The 18,387-nt window shown below is 33.2% G+C and overlaps 1 protein-coding gene across 1 annotated transcript in view; it reads right to left on the reverse strand.

Moving 5' to 3' along the window:
* Xrcc4 (X-ray repair cross complementing 4) overlaps positions 1-18,387 on the reverse strand; it is a 166,430-nt gene that overhangs the window by 84,863 nt on the left and 63,180 nt on the right. The window contains exons 4-6 of the mRNA XM_090331674.1: positions 13,216-13,382; positions 4,805-4,957; positions 3,454-3,560 (exon numbers count right to left, since the gene is read on the reverse strand). Of these exons, the coding sequence (XP_090187800.1) occupies positions 3,454-3,560; positions 4,805-4,957; positions 13,216-13,382 (427 nt within the window). The remainder of the gene's footprint in view (positions 1-3,453; positions 3,561-4,804; positions 4,958-13,215; positions 13,383-18,387) is intronic.

Consider the following 18,387-nt stretch of genomic DNA (forward strand, 5'->3'; position numbering starts at 1 on the left):
TCTGAGGAACACGGTTCAATGCCAGTCTGTGAGACTCTTATCTCCAATTAACTGCCAGAAAACTGCAAGTGGCACTGTGGGTCAAGCAGTAGAGTACTAGCCTTGAGCTGAAGAGCTCAGGGACAGTGCCTGGGCCAGGGTTCAAGCCCCATGATCAACAAAATGTAAAAAAATAAAAATAATAAGCTATAGTAATAGTGTAATGCTATTAATAAAACTTCTTATTTCTTTTTCATCAATTTTAGATTAATTCACAAAAGACAAATCATTTTAGAGGCATTTCTTTTTTTCTGCTTTCATAGTACATATATATATATATATCAGTCATATCAACATTTTATGTTAATAGTATGGAATGGAAAAATTACTATAGATTCTTAACAACTCTGGAAGTCTCAGGCAAATCAATCTAAACAATTATTATGTAGATCTCATAGAAATAATGTATTCCAGAATTTTTTCTGCAACTTAAATACCATGAAGAATTAACTGTTTCATTCTGATGGATGGAGCTTCACTCTGATTTATGGACCAAATATATAAAATAGAATCTTTCCTTTCTAGAGGAAAAAATGGAAATTAGAGATTTTCAATATCACCTTGCATCAATATCAATTTCCTCACAGTCTGAAATTTTCAAATGTATATTTCAAAGGTATGGATGTGTAAATGTGGTTAATATTTTTAATATGTGGTTAATATGTCTTAGAAGGCAAACACTTTCTTATTTTTCTCTGCTGTGTTACCAAGAGTAATGTTATTAACCTCTGTAGAAACAATAATTGGCTTGAACTAGAACTATAAAAAAAAAAGTCTAGAATCCTGAAGCATATAATTTCATACAACAATGCTTGCATAATACAGGTTATTATTTCTAGGAAATACACTCAAACTGTTTTTTTCTAGTTTGGTGACAGGTCTTATCCAGTCAAAATTTTCATTTAAAACTCATAAAGAGAAGGATCTATGATAAGCTGTAGATTAAGAACAGAGTCTCTGATTCTAAAGTTGATTTTGAGTAATTTCTTTGGCAGGGCATGTTGTTAGCCCTGTGTGAGCAGACATTCACTGTTTAAAGCAACAAACCCTTTGATACTTCTAAATTTTGGATACTGTTCTATTTTCAAAAGCAACTATATCAGTATTCATCATCTGTTTAACATAGCCATTCATTTATTTTCAAAAAGACCATTCTATAACCACACTTCCTCTCAGGAAGACTACCAATTAAGCAGAAGCCCAAATGACTGATAACAATGATACAGAGACTTCCTGTTGGCTACGATTAATTAAACTAATGTGCTAAATCTTAGGGTAATTATTACATAGAAAAGTGGGAAGGCTTATTGTGTTTATGATGAGTGTCAATGTTTACTATTAAGCTAAGTAAGGTACAACACTAGAAAAAAGTATTTTCTTATCTGCATATTAATAAGCCTAATTTAACCATCTGTAATCATAAGAAATAATGTCAATTTCCATTAACAGAAACAATTACAAGGCAAAAACCCTGTGATAAGATATTTAAATAATTCTGCATATCATATCTAACTGGGAGCTAATTAAGAATAACTTCAGAATGCTTTATATGAATGATCAAATATATATTAAGTAAATTAAATTTTGCACTAAATATTTGCATGCTTATTAATTAGGTTAAGGCTAAGAAATATTATATAATGTCTAAAATCTTGCAGTGTTCATGCATACTGCAATTGCTTTCATAATAAATTATGGTTGAAAAGACAAATTATATTTTTTAGTTAACATCTATAACATTTTTCTCATATCTACAGAAGCTTAACAAAAGGCAGTTAAATGCACAAAATCTTAGACCCAGAGATTTTTTTTTTATCAAATATGTAGTCAACTAGATGTAAAAGACAATAAGTAGTCTGACACTGGTGGCTCACACTTGTAATATTAGCTACTTCAGAAGCTCAGATCTAAAGATCATTGCTTAAAGCTAGCCTGGATAGTATATGCAATTCTTATTTCCAGTTAACCATCAGAAGACCAGAAGTGCTGCTGTGTCTCAAAGTGGTAGAGCATTCATCTGGAGGAAAAGAGCTAGGGGACAACGGCACAAGAAACCTGAGTTCAAGCCCAGCAACCCACAAAAACCAAAACAAACAACAGTGCATAAAACACAAGAAAAATATAAAGTAAACTAAGAATTTCTTTCAAATTTCAAACAAATTATAGAGTGCAACTTTAGTTAAAATATTCTAAATTCATAAAAGATTCTATTCTCAAAACACACATAGTTTATGACACATTTTCTCTTAATTTTCATTTCTTACCAACAGTGACATACTGTGAATAAGGAACAAAATTGAAAGTCATTGTATTTAATTAAAATTCTAGAAATTCCAAATTGGAAAAAAAGATGCTGTTTTGTAAGCTCTTGAGTAAATATAATTTTTAATATACTTGCATTTTGAATGAGACAAAATAAATCAGTCATAACCTCCAAATAAATTACTTTTCATTTGAAAAAGTGTTTATGTAATCTAAATCTGAAAAATCAATCCACTAGTTTAACCAATCTCAGTCAGCATCCATAACAGTCATCAATTAACCTGTATTTATCCAAGTAGTTTACCTTGTCTTTGTCACTACTGCTCCTACTTACAGAGACTCAATTTCTGATCTGGTATCCTAAACAATCCATATCTGATTATTTTCCTGGCATTGATATCACCTTCTCTTTTTAATTTATTTTGTGATCATTCAGCATAATTCATATATTATAGTTAATTTATCTTGCTATGTGTTTCTGAATGAAATTTAAGTCCCATAATAATGAGTTTTGTATTTTTGTCCCCACTGTCCAAAAAAATTCTTAGCAACTTAATATGTTTTCAATTATCTTTTCTAAATGAATGAGCTGAATATTCATTTTATTGCTTCCACTGCCCCTAGGAAATGAATGAAACTCAAAGAAGAATATAGATATAAGCATGTGCTGGACACTTGATCTTCAGTGAATAAGTATGCACTATTTCAAAATGAACTGTTATTTTTCGTTCTTTTTTCCTCTACCCTTTGGGAGCCTTTTTCCTGAAGAGTGAGAAAGTTTCAACTTCAGAATAGTATACAGTTATCTGTAATAGGGCTGGATTACTCTGTTATGATGCTTATCCTTAGCCTCAACAAGTTAATTCTCGAAAGCTAAAGTTGACAAGAAGGTATATTTCATCACTGCTTATGAATCTTTTTAATTAAGAGTTCATCTTGGCACACATGTGTACCCACATGTGTTTGCCTTGCTTTTGCTAATGAATCGATACATTCTACCATACTATTTTAACACTATTTGAAGTTTCAGAATAAAAAAGACAATTTTTATGAAAAATAAGGCTTGATAACATTTCTCATTAGTGTTTCTTCTTATTAGAGTAATAAGTTCAGGTGGGATAATTAAAAAGCAAATACATATATGTCTCTTACCTTGAACCAATACAGATGAGCCAGTCATGTTGCCACATTCCTCGTCAGTGCTTTCATCATAGACTGCATCTTGATCAACAGTTATCTGAGAGATAGTTGTAGTTGCCCTAGAAATGGGAAAAGTGCAATTAGTAAGTCATTGGTTCACTCCTAGGTAAATACTAAATTCATATATAAACAATTATATAAAACATTCCAACAAAGAGATTCTAATGAAACAAATATATAGTGAAATATGTGATTTAGATGAAATTTGTAGTAACTATATATTAACTTAAGCAAAAACTTTCTTTTCCATGGCAATGTTAATGTGCACATCATTGCTTCCTGAATCAATTTTTATCACTTGCTATTTTTTCAGCAAAATAACATTCTACGAAACTACCTCTATAGGTCAGAACTTCTAATGTTGTAATAATACTAGAGCAGCTTCAAATGTCATTCATTTATCCCAAAAATGAAGGATGGTGAATTAAAGGACTTGCCTAGGGCTATATATTAATAGACTCAGTGCCATATAATAACTGAACTAGAGCAAGCTGTCAATTTACACTCTTTCAGTAGTAAAACCGTGCTTTCTTTCAGATTATAATTGTTTAAACCACAGTCCACAACTTATGGCCTAGGTATCTTTCCTTAGCAATCAAGCATCTGCACACAGAAAAAAAAAAAAAAACCACTGAGAGGGAGTCCACACTCTAATCAGACAATAAAAATGCTTTGTGAAATTTAACATTGACCACATAATTTGTAAGTAAGCAGTTTAGATATCAAATCATAAATGTGCATCCAAGTTTGTACTCTCTTTTTGGAGGAAGGGGGTCATGGAGCTTGAACTCTGGGCCTGGGCACTGTCCCTGAGCTCCTCAGCTCAAGTATACGGCCCTACTCCTGGAACCACAGTGCCACTTCTGATTTTTTGGTGATTAATTGGACATAAGAGTCTCACAGTCTTTAGTGCCAGGGTTGGCTTTGAACCGTGATCCTCAGATATCAGCCTCCTGAGTAGCTAGGATTACAACCATGAGCCACCATGCCCGACTCCAACTTTGCACTCTTCAGTGAGATAGCCTTCTAATGTATTTCCTTCTTAGTGATATCTAAGAATTAAATAAATACCATTTAGGTAACCCTTAGGCTAGACTGATAGTTAAGTGTAGCAGTGGGCAGATAGGAAGACACCTTGAGAATTCTCTATTCTGTAATTTCCTTTGTCTAACACCCAGAATATCTAAACCCAAACTAACCCATGTTCTTACAATACTAACAAATGGTACCTAACTTTTATTAAGATTATGAGAAATTCTGTTTACATTTATGAATCTGTCATCTAAACTTAGAAATGTTATACCTGTCATCTTTAGTATTCTCTTCCACTTCTTGAAATTCTCTTAACAGTTTATGCAGGCTTCTGATCTTTGATTTCTTTTCATTCAACACCAGAATAAACCTTTTATAAAGATCAGTCTCCATTGCTTCCTTGGCACTCACACATTTTTCAAACCTAAAAAATTAACCAAACAAAAATGTCATTAGCTTTTCAAAATACTAATTTTATTCAGTCTAATATTTATGAACATTTCAAGAAAACATTTCAAGACAAAGAATACAGTTAAATGTTTTATATTTGTTTTCACTGATTGAAAAGTCTTAAGGATTAAGGATAGTCAAATTGGAAGTTATCTTAATTTTTTTTCTTTTGTGGGTCATGGGCTTGAAATCTGCCTAGACACTATCCCTGAGCTCTTCAAGTCTACTGCCTGACCCCTGGGCCTGGGCATTGGCCCTGAGCTCTACAGCTCTAAACTACTGCCCTACCCTTGAGCCAAGCCCTACTTCTGGTTTTCTAGAGGTTAATTAGAAATAAGAGTAGGTCCTTTTATGCCCAGGCTGGTTTTGAATCTTAATCCTCAGATCCCAGTCTCCAGAGTAGTCAGGATTACAGGCATGAGCCACAGCATCCACCTGGTAATATTAATATTTTAACTTTACATAGTTGGATAATAGAATCAAAATCTGATAGACTCAGTATCTAAATGCAAATTTTTATTCACATATCTGTATTCAGAAAGGAATGTTTTGGGAGATTATTTTAGCTTTATTTCCCTCTGAGATAAATTTCCAACCCTCCAAGTAATTTTTTTCATGCAAAGAATTTCAAATAAGAAAATATAGCCTTTCTTTCTCAGTTATTTGTTAATAGTACTGTAACACATCATTATTTTATTTTGTGATAAAGCAGTATAACTAGGCTGCTTGATTGTTCCATTAAACCATATGAATTGAAACACAAGAACATGAATAAGTTATATTTTATAACCCTGCCATGTATAGAAACACACACACACACACACATACATACACACACACATACACACACATGCACACACAGGCGTGCATGCATGCACGCATTCACAAAGATAGCGAATTAAATTATTTGGATTTCCTTGTTGATACTTATAAAGCAGGATCTAAAAAACAATACATAGCTTCAGTTTTAAATATAAAAACAATTTACCAAATTCTCTATTATTTTATATTATTTTATTTTAAAATATATTTTAAAAATGAAATAGCAAGGGATTGCACTTGCTTTAATTTTAAAATAAAATATCTTTAAGAAGTAGTACATGGGGTTTCAATGCAACATGTCAAATTATGAATACAAAGCACCGTGGTCATGCCATACCTTCCATCCATCACATGCCATTAAATTTACAGATTTAAATACAGTTGATTTCTTTTAAAATATTGTTTCAAATATAGTAATGTTCTGCCTCTTTTTTTAACCACTCTATCCTATTGTTCTTTCTGTATGGATATTAGTAGTTTTATCCTACATATGTATTTACTCAAATATAAATTTCAATAAAATAGAAAGGAAAATGTCAATATGTGATACTTTTCACAGAAGACCAATACTTTCTGCAACCTACTTATTTGGAGATGTGTAAACTTCTCACACGATGCAAAGGAACATATGTCGGCATATTTCTGAAGCAATGACAAAAAGTTTTTACAGCACAGCATCTGATGAAGCTGTGAACATCATAAGAGCAGTGACAGCCTGTGTATTTTTCTGTTGTTTTTTTGTAGTTGTTGTTGTTGTTTTGGCTGTTTGATCCTCAATGCCCAGTAACATTGGCATCTGACAAATGTTTAGTAGGTATTTACTGGATAAGAGAATAAAGTGGGTGAGTTAATAAATGTACAAAGACCTTCAAAGACATTGAAGCGCCACTTGGTTGATGACTGGCTTTTTACTGTTTTTGGATGTTCTATATGAGCATCACAGGTTCTGACAAATGGGTAGCCAACATGAGTTCTTTTTTTCTTTTTTTGTCAGTCATGGGGCTTGAACTCTGGGCCTGGGTGCTGTCCCTAAGCTCTTTAGCTACAGGCAACCACCCTACCCCTGGAGTCACAACTCCACTTCCTGTTTTCTATTGTTTAATTGGAGATAAGAGTCTTAGGGACTTCAGTGCCTGGACTGGCTTTGAACCTCCATCCTCAGATCTCAGCCTCCTGAGTAGCTAGGTTTACAGGGTTGAGCCACTTGCCTGGTTCCGCCTACAACTTGAGTTCTTAGGCAGAACCATTTGCCTCCTTCAGGCCGTGGACTTGTTAACCTTTTTTAATATTCAAGCAAATCTATGTTCGGACCACCTTTCTGAGGATGCCTACCACACTTAACTCTTATAAACTGAAGCTCATACTAAATGAGTGCTTTGGTTTGATACCTAACTGTGGAACATCATACTGCAGGTCATATAGGTCGAAGCTGTTCATTTTGACTGCTGGATCTTGGATTTACAGATCATTCTGGCCAGTAGGTTGAATCACATGACTTCAGGCCAGTTAGTGCTAGGGGAGTGGGAATTCAGGGTCCTGTCATTTGAGCTGGCACTACAACTGCCTGTGCCTTTCCACTGAAGAATGGCAGAATGGGTGAATAAAAAGCACTAAGTTTTTTTTTTTCTTTTGCAGTGATGAAGATCAAACCTTGGGCTTGTGCATGCTAGGCTAATGGTCTACCACTGAGCTACAGCCACAGCCCTAATATGTGCATTATAAATAAGTAAGTACATTATTTAATGAATGCAATACATCCTAAAAAATTACATTGTTAGACAATTTTACACTGGGTTAAACACTCTAGAATATAGTCACACAAATATAGCTAGCATAGATCCATTACTAAATTTTACCTCATTATACGGCTGAGATACAATATACATGAGGACAATGAGGCTATATTGGTGCAACAAAGCATATTACCTTACAACATTCTTCCCTTTTTATTTTGTGAGTCCTGGGGTTTGAACTCAGGGCATGGCCAGTGTTCTTGAGCTTTCTCAAGGCTAGTGTCCTACTACTTGAGCCACAGAACCACTTCTGGCCTTTTCTTTGTATATGGTAACCAAGGAATCAAAGCAAATAATCGAGCCCAAACTTCTGGCCCCATCCCCCCCCCCCCCTTTTTTTAATAAATGAGTGGAAAACATACACTTTAACATCAAGATAAAGGCCAGTGGTAGAATGCTTGCCTAGCATGCATGAAGCTCTGGGTTCAATTTCTGGGTACCACACGCACATACAAACACACACAGACAGCCAGAAGTGGTGTTGTGGCAACTAAAATTTTTACTATCATGCTGCATAATACTTTGAAGAAATATTGAGATGAACAGTTGAGGACATGAATCTACTCTTTTACTTATTACTTTCAATAGTTAGCTAGAAATACATGTCATATGCCACCACATATTTTAATAGTATCCCTCCTCTATAGAAGTATGAGCTTACTATGCCTTTCTGTATTACTTGCCTGCTCCTGTTTGTCCTAAGAATTGAGCACAAATTACTAGGTGAAATTATCAGTGAAAGAGAGATATGAGATTCATTGGTAAATCTAAGGACACTTAAAAGTCAGTTCACATACCGCTGAAACAGTGGAACAGTTAATCCAAGGACTATGTCTAAGCCCTTGTCTTAGATGATGTCTAAGATCAAATTAGGTGAAAACACAAATAGGAACAAATAAGAAAGGTTTAATTATCTTCATGTTTTCAACAGTGACTGTAAAGATAAATGATGGTAATTTAATTTATAATCTTAGCAGTGAGGTACTTAATACCTGAACTAAAATATGGTAATTAAAAAAACAAATGGATAAAAATACAAATACAGAAAAAATAATACTCAAAAAAACATTTCTGAATAGCAAAATATCTAAGGAATAATATGTAAGAAACAGTAAGAAAAAAATGAGCAAATGAGACATTTCATGAAAGGGGTAACAATGTTCAAGAAGTAATGTACTCACTACCTTATGAATGTAACTGTAACCCCTCTATACATCACCTTGATAATAAAGGAAAAGAAAAAAGAAATATTTCATAAAGAAAAATATCTAAATAAAAGAATAAAGGACAGCCAAAAATAAAAAAAAATGTAGATTTTGCTAGTAAAACACTGTAGAAGTCATTACATTAAGAATCAATTCTGGACACATTTAAATCCTGATTGTAAAGCAAGAGAAAATTGAATATATAAGACAAAGAATGCTAATGACATGGAAAATAAATTGGTGATAAAGATTTATTAACAAGGTCTAATTCTTGGAAAAGATGGTAAACAGCTGCTCCTCACGCTCTCTGCTGAACAAACAGGGGAATGGCCTTCAACTATAACATAAAACATTCTGATTTCCAACAGACGAATCCAGAAGTTTTCTGACTGAGACTATACTTAAATACTGTAATAGGCTACTATGGAGATAAAAATATATTTCTTGAGGTCTTTAAACATCATATTGTATTTATCTGGAGATATTGTGATTCTGTCTTGAAGGCAGTGTTCAAGGTCTTCTATTCTAACAATTCTACGAGTGTCAACTCAATTCATTAAAATGCCTCCTATTGTGGATTTAATAACTATTAATAGAATAAAGACAGAAAATTTCTGAATTGATGTCAGAATACAAACAAAAAATTTATTCAATAGCATGAAATTTGAGGGTTTTTTATTTAAAATTGAGTAGGAAATATCAGTGAAATAAATCCAGCTAATAAGCTGATGATTCATACAGAAATATTCTAGTACTTTCCTTAACTTAAACTTAAATCCTCTGATACTTCCGGTTCAAAACTGAGCAAAGACTACAATTTTCAGTAAGGTAGTAGCAATAAATTTATAGCTCTTTATATATTCATTTATATATATTTATATATTCATTCATATTTTTCCTCACTTGAGCGTCTTTCTGTAACTCCCCAAATAAAAATAGGATGATATTTGTATTTGATCATAATGCTACTATATTTTAACACAGAAACATGTGAAAAATATCTAAAATGGAAAGATTTTTTCTTTCTTTAAAAAAATTATTGTTCAATGGTTTCCCTCATTTGTCATAATCAGTAGAAACCTTGGGCTCTCCTAGCACAGATTTGCAATAGAGCAAAACCTTGATACATAAGGCCATATAGTATGATGCTAAATGAAAGGACCTCTAGGATATAGAAACAAAAGTTTATAATGAATGATTGTTGTCCTTAAGGTACTATGTTATCTCTCATCTCCTTTGCTGTCTCTTGGTTATCTCATATTGTTACCATATCTCACTTTGTTATTTGATATATCAGATATATTTGTATTTGGTTATTTGAAATTGGATAGGGAAGGGGGGAAAACAAGATGAGGGGTGGGGGTGGGAGGAGGGGAAATGGAGACCAAGACATGTGAAAGGGTATCAATATATGTGAATTAATGCACCTTCTATCTGGCAAATATCATGTAACCCTTCTATTAATTACAATAAAAAATATATGAAAAAAATTTATTGTAAAGATGATATACAGAGGGGTTACATTTCCATAAGTCAGGTAATGTTTGCATAAAATGGAAAGTTTTATCTGTAATTACACTCTATTTAATTAACATTTAAATTTTCCTTTAGATATTTATGTCTATTTTTTTCTTTTCCATATATTCTGTAAACAAGCACTAACAAGAATGAGACAGACAGAATTCATATTTGTGATAAAGAATGTCTTCTGTCACTATATCATAAATACTTTTCATATTAATAAACCTGTGTTACCTGATTGATTTTTGCTCATAATATATCCTATTATAGGCCAGGAGTTTGACCTAGTGGTTAAAGTGCTTGCCTAGCATGCACGAAGACCCGGGTTCGATTCCTTGGTACCACATACATAGAAAAAAGCCAGATGTGATGCTGAGGCTCAAGTGGTAGAGCTCTAGCCTTGAGAAAGTCCAAGGACAGTGCTCAGGCCCTGAGCTCAAGCCCAGGACTGGCAAAAAAAAAAAAAATATATATATATATATCCTATTATAAAATCACATATACTTGGATTCATCTACAATAGCTGCTAGAGGAATTCTCATCCCTTTTTTCTGTTTTCCCTTTGAGCATCCCTCCTTCCCACATGCAGTCTGGGGCAATGGTGAGATGGTGTGGTAGATGAATACCATCACAATGAAAGCCTGCAGTGAAAACCCAACCATAGGTAGGCCCTGTATTTGAATGGTTACCTAACTTGGTACACTTATGTCTTAGTTCTGATTTCTCTACAAAGAAGTCTTGGTATTACTGTGGATGTTGGAGCTGTAAATCTGATTTGCCCAAGTATTAAGATTGTAGAAAATGTTGTGTGGCTAGCCATGTCTAGGTATACTTACATCTCTTTTTAAAAATCTCATATATTATTTACTTTTATTATAATTAATTAGTTACATAAAGGTATTTCAAGACAATACATGAGTCTTGGAGTATAATGCACCTTGATTGATGTTTTCCCTTTACAGATTTCAAAATGACCACTTGCTCCTCTCAAAGGGAGTCAAACCAAATTTAGAAACAAGATAAAGGTATTAATCTATAATCTAAATTTTCTAGAGGGTCTTTGTCCTTTCAGTTTGTCAGTTCACCCAATAGCACATATTGTCAGCCTCCAAAGAAGGTATCTGATCCAATGGAACTACTGTAAAAAAGACAGGACACCCGAACAAGAATAATGAAAATGGTGATAGGACACATGGCTACACTTTTTAACAAACATGAAATCACTTACCACAGCAGACAAAAGCACTTTCAGGAGAGTTCAGAAAAAGCAAATCAAACATCTGTGTGCCACCTAATATTTGTATCCCTCATACACAGTTTCACAGCACAGGGTGCGACCGGTTCCAAGACCTCATCTTCATTCCCTGCTGCTTTCAATTCTATGGCAGTGATGTTGAATACTGATGAGGTAATACTTATTTCAACCTCTGGCACACATTTTAAAGCAATTTGTTCAAGTACCAAGAATCCAGTCTGCATTTTTGTGGGCAATTTGTGGATCAAATTTCCTGTCATCATGAGAGCATTTTGAAGGTTTCTTTAAATAGTATTTTGAGTTTTAAATATAAAAATATAATGGCTTATCATGAACACAGGTCATCCCCTTTAGATACCCAAACTACATTTCTAATCCATGAAATGCTTTGTAGTGCTGACATTTAATACTGACTCATACTAAATGAATTAAACAAAAGGTATATGGAAATTTCATTTATTTTCTTATATGATTTCCTAATATGTAAACATTGTAACAAACTCTGTTTATACTACATAAATATTTGGTAACTGGGGATAAAAATTACTTTATAACTAAAAAGAACAAGATATATTTTCTTAAGATATTAAATAGAAGTCAAAACCAATTATGTGTTAATTTTATGTATTTTCCTATGGATTGAATTAAATACACAGAAAAACAAGTTATTTTCCACACACATTCATAGACAGCTGTAAAACTCATTGTGTCTTCTACTACCTTATATACTTATAGTTTCATAGAATAATAATGGTTTCTCTGAAAAGATTTTACAGATTTTCATGTTCAAGAACAATCAGCTTAGGTGAGAGAAAAGAAATCTAGTGGAAATCTAATTATTACTATTATTACTACAAATATATCACATAATCATTTCATGAACACATACAGACAAGACATGTATTTCATTTATATCTCTGTAAATATATAAGGGTTCCCAAAGCATATTTTTCCATAAAATATCTTTTGTACAACATAATACAAATTACATAAAAGACATTTAGATTACATTATTGGGGAGAAAGTTCACAACTGAGGAAATAAAATCTTTTTCATCATTTAAAAAATAAAGAGACAAAGCTAGGAAAATAAAAGTCTCCTTAATAGCTTATCCAGAAGCCATATCGTTTCATCTTATAAAAACACCTATGATAGGAGTTTTCAATCAGGAAAATAGAAGGAATAGTTATCTCTAGTAGGAATAGTTACCATTCTTTGATTCCAAGTGAAGAATCTCTTGTGCTTATTTATTTTTCAAGTACTTTTATTCATTACCAGTCTCATAAATTATGTTGAATAAAATCTTTCCTTATAAATATCGAGTAACTATTTGGGGGGATGCTAAGAATAGAGTCCAGGGCTTTGAGCATGCTTAACATATCTCCTGCTAAGCTATACCTACAGTTATATTATCTAAATATTTGAAAATAACATTGCAATACAGGCTTCTAATGCTCAAAGTTCACTTACTCCTTATATTCTTATACGCTTCTAAATAATGTAATTATATAATTAATAAAATATTTTATTTTAAATGTAGGCTATTCTACATACATAAAGTTATAACAAAATGAAAATAAACCCTATGTTCTCTTAATACAAGAACATTCTTAATACAAGAACACTGTGTACATACCGTCCTTGAATATCATTCCAATCTCTCAGAAGCCTTTCATTTTCTTTCTGCAGGTGCTCATTTTTGGCTTGGTTTTCTGCAATGGTGTCCAGGCAGTAACAAATAATTTCTCTGATGACTTCAGCTGCATCTTCAACTTTTTCTAAGTTGAAGGAACCAAGTCTGAACTAAAACAAAAGGAAATCATGATTCGTTTACGAATAGTACAAAGATTAAGCAGTTCACTTTATGTTTTGAGGAGAAAAATAGAAGATTCATACAGAGTAAATAAAAAGGGAGACACTTCCAACTTTTCTACTAATGTTATCAATAATGAAGGAATAATCTAAAAATATACAACTGGTAAATCACTCTTCCACACAGAAAATAAAGCAATATAAATACCATTAGGTAATCTACACCATCTGCTAAAGCTTTATTTCATATTACTTTGCTCACGGTAAGAAAAGGAGTTATGCATGAAGACATGTTAATTCTAGGTCCTATTAACACAAATGATAAATCAGAAGGGATGATATATATTAATGAGAAATATAAGAATTCTGATAGTTTTTTGAAGTAGAGTTTTGAAAACCTGGTTTTCTACTTTTCATGAATGGAACCCAGGTAATTAGAGACTGAGAACTCTCTGCCACCCTAAGAAGAAAATTTTGCTAGAGCTGTGCTAAACAGGTTGCTCTAGTCCAGCAAGCATATGTCCCTGTGCCCAAACCGCAATACTGTCAGAAACAAACCCACTTAATTCCCTACTTTAAATAGCATAATATAGTTTTACTTATAGTTATGCAATTCTGAAGGAAGCACAGGTCTTACTGATTTCACATATAGGAATAAAGAAATGAGATGATAAATAATAATATTCTTTGATATTAAAATAATTATTATATAATTAAATCATTACTAAATTATAAATACAATAAATCACATAGTGGTCACATCTTGTGAAGTATAACTCAAATCTATCAATAGAATATTAATAATAAGAATAGAGAAGTGGTGCTGTAGCTCAAGTGGTACAACAGTAGCCTTGAGCTGAAGAGCTTAGGGACAATGCTCAGACCTAGAGTTCAAGCCTCAGGACTGACAAAAAAATAAAAGAATATAAACTCATCTAAGAATAAGTCTAAGAATAATGAATATATAGGGGTTACAATTACATTCATAGAGAAGTGAGTATATTACTTCTTTTTTTAAAAAAAATCTTATTGTAATGTGACATTGGCCAGATAGCAGGTACATTACTTCTCACACATTGATACCTCTTCTGAGACTCTTATCTCCAATTAACCCCTAGAAAACTGGAAATGGGGCTTGGGTAAAGAGTAGGGCAGAAGCCTAGAGTTGAAAAGCATAGGGACAATGTCCAGGCCCAGGGGTAGGACAACAACAGCTTTGAGCTGATGAGTTGAGGGACAGTGTCAGGCTGAGTTCAAGCCCCATGACCCACAAACACATAAAAAAATATAGAAAAGGTTTATCTCAGTCAAATTTGGTATTTGAATTAATAAGGAAGATTATTTTATATACAGACGCAATCTGGAGCTTTAAGTTTAATTAATGTGGGGAGAAGGGTAGATGCTACATATTATTTGTCTGACACTATGTTGTCTTATTTTCAGGCAATATATTCTGTTAAAGATATTTTTTGTGATTCCTTGGTACTTTCAGTAATCATACATATCTAGTCCCATCTTCTCAGTGTGTTTTTCCATCTTCTACTAAGATGTCAAATGGTAAAATTTTCTGGAACGATTATTTCACCAATTTCTTATTTTACTCAATAGAGTTTTGTTTTGTCAGTCCTGGGCTTGTGTCCAGGGCTTGAGCACTGTCCTTGGACTTTCTCAAGGCTAGCACTCTACCATTTGAGCCTCAGCACCACTTCCGGCTTTTTGCTATGTATGTGGGGTACCGAGGAATTGAACCCGGGTTTTCATGCATGCTAGATAAGCACTCTACCACTAGGCCAAACTCCCGGCCCTCCATAGAGTTTTATACAATTGTTCGCATTCAGAGATTCCATAATCACATATACTTTAATACTATCAAATCTTTATCTCTAAATGAAACCTATTTTAAGCTCACCATTTATACACATTTTAGTCTTTTAATTAATGTCACCAGCATACCCTACATAGACCATAAGTTTCAAATGTTAAAAAAAAACTTTACTGTTCATCTACCCCACAAAATAAACATTCACTACTGACTTATAAACTTGAGTGGTTTAGTAAGAAGTATAGCATTATAGTAGTTTCTATTACTTTTTCTTGTACTAGGTTAAAGACAGAAAAGAAACAAGGGTACATTTTACTTATATTTGTATTCCATTTTTACAGGGTGAAAAGAACGTATTTACACATTTGTTAATCAGAACTTTTGAGCACGGACTCTAGGCTAAGCATCAGAAATCACTCTAATCAACAAGAATTTTTATTTTTTGTTGGGGTTTTTTTTAACTGTATTTTTTTTTGTCTTTTCTTTTTTGGCACTGGGGATCGAACCCAGGACGTTGCACTTCCTAGGCAAGCGCTTTGCCACTGAGCTACATCCCAGCCCAAGAACTTGTATTTTAATGAAGAAAGCTAATGATGTGCAATAATCAAATTGAATCCCTGGGATCCAATCTCTTCTCAAAAATCTATTAGTTGACAAGGTATTTCAAAATACATGAGGCTGAGGAAGATATTTCAGACTGATATCAGAACTTCAGCTAAATTTCGTTTCCCACTGTTTATTTTTAAATTATACTTTCTATGTTAGAATTGATAATGCTATAAAAATCTGTAATTAGAGCTAGGACTGTAATTGTTCTTCAACCATGATTATTACCATTATTATTATCTTAGACATTGGTCATATCAATACAATTGTAGATTTGAAGGGTTAACACATTTTTTATTTTATTGTTGGGGCAATGTACAGAGGGGTTTTAGATACATTCATCATATAGTGGATACTTTACTTATTGAACATTTATATGTTTCACATGAACCTTAGAAATCATCACTTTAGAGTTTCAATATTGATATCTCTCTCTAGTGGGTTCCTGGATGAGAGCATTTATGACCTCTGTGCTCAAAATAATGAGAAATACTCTTGGAGATTTGTGAACAATATCTAAGGGCTGTCCACAAAGGTTTTAACATATATACTATAAAGGAAATAGTACCTAAAGGTCATAAAACCATGGTCTGCTTATTCAGAACTTGATTTGCTTTTTTAAATGGTGGATTTCTTTAACACAGTAGCATTCCAGAGTGACAAAGAAATATTTCACTATTTGTGTTGCATAGCTTCTGTTGCTCACAGAAACAGTGAGCAAACAAACACTGGACAAATGTTTCAATGTGAGAAAATGCTGTGCTGTGGGACTCCTAGGAAATACAACTACAATAGCACACAGTAAGAAATAACAAGGGTCATTTCTGCTGTCTTACAGCTTTCACTAAGAAAATTACAACAGTAAAAATCTGTGTTTTTAAACTAACTACAAAATTTGGTTCCTTCCCATTTGGAAATGTCAAATACATAGGCCAGCCTCTTTTTTTCCCTGATCCACTAAAAAGAAGCAGTGATCTCCAGTAATTCAGTAGAACAACATGATTGGTTTGAAGGTATAACTATATTGACATTAGAAGCAAAATACTTTCATAAACATTGTGTTAAATATAATTCAGTAAATTATTAGTTTACATAAATATATAAACTCCAAACTGGTGACTCTTTGAAGCCATGTTAAAATATCAAGTATCCCTAAATTTCCAATTTAAATAAAATGATAAAATATGGAAATGAAGAGAAACTTACATGGGAGAAGGGTTAGGAGGGAAAAGACTGGAAGAAAATGAGGAAAGAGGTAACACTATTCAAAAAGAAATGTACTCAATACTATAACCTTCTGTAGGTCACTTTACAATAAAAAAGAAAAACAGATAGAGCTGAGAAAGCAAAGTCCTGAATTCAAAGTCCAGTATAACACACACACACACACACACACACACACACACACACACACACACACGGATGAAATTACTTACAACAGCTGGGGAATAGTTTTATGATATAACTCTCTCTATATTGAAAATATTTGAAATACTTCAGAAAAGTTTAAATCAGAGAATAAAGAGATTTAAATACTTAAGTATTTAACACAGCATTATTCACAATGGCCAATATATAGACTCAGCCAAGGCATTAACTGGTATATGAACAAGTAAAGGGGAAGCTGGGCACCAGTGGCTCATTCCTGTAATCCTTGCTACTCAGGAGGCTGAGATCTCAGCATGGTGATTTGAAGCCAGGCTGGGCTGAAATGTCCCCATGAGATTCTTATCTCCAAATAACCACTCAAAAACAGGAAGTGGTGCTGTGGCTCAAGTGGTAGAGCAGAAGCATTGAGCACAAAGTGACTCAAGGAGAGTACCCAGGTCCTGAGTTCATACCTAATCACTGACCAGGAAAAAAAAAGAAAGAAAAGGAAAAAGAAAAAAGAAAATGTGTTACATTTAGATAGATAGATCTAGATCTACACATAGAGTTACAGATGTAGATCTATATAAATGTAGATATTTAACTCTCTAGATTTACTTATCTAAATATATACATGTATATATATATATATGTGTGTGTGTGTGTGTGTAAATACACAGACACACCATGAGATATATGCATGTGTATATATGTGTAGACACATGTGTAGATACATATATTTGTCTTTGGTAGGAAAATGGAGTGTATTTTGTTAAAAGAAATATAATAAGCTCCAATGAAAACTTCATGTTCTAATATATAGAAGCTTAAAAAAATGTTGAACTCACATAAAATGGGAGGAATTGATTCTAGCATTCTATATCACAAAAACATAAGCACAGTACTACACTGTTTTTGTTAAAAATGACTGGAAGAATCTAAGGTTATTATTCATAGAGATTATAAATGTTTGTGGTGATGGAAATCCTAAGCACTTTGGTTTGAACACTGTGCCTGGTGTAATCCATAAACCTGAACAAGTATTACGTGTCCAAAGAAGGAATCTCAAAAGCACATATAATTAAGAAATATATATATATACAATCTAGGGGCATGAACCCATGGCCTGGGCACTGTCCGTGGACACTTTTGCTCAAGGCCAGTGCTCTGCTACTTGAGCCACAGCACCACTTGCAGCTT

Source organism: Megascapheus bottae, chromosome 4, assembly GCF_031878675.1.
Source record: "Megascapheus bottae isolate mThoBot1 chromosome 4, mThoBot2.hap1, whole genome shotgun sequence".
Taxonomy (NCBI): Eukaryota; Metazoa; Chordata; class Mammalia; order Rodentia; family Geomyidae; genus Megascapheus; species Megascapheus bottae.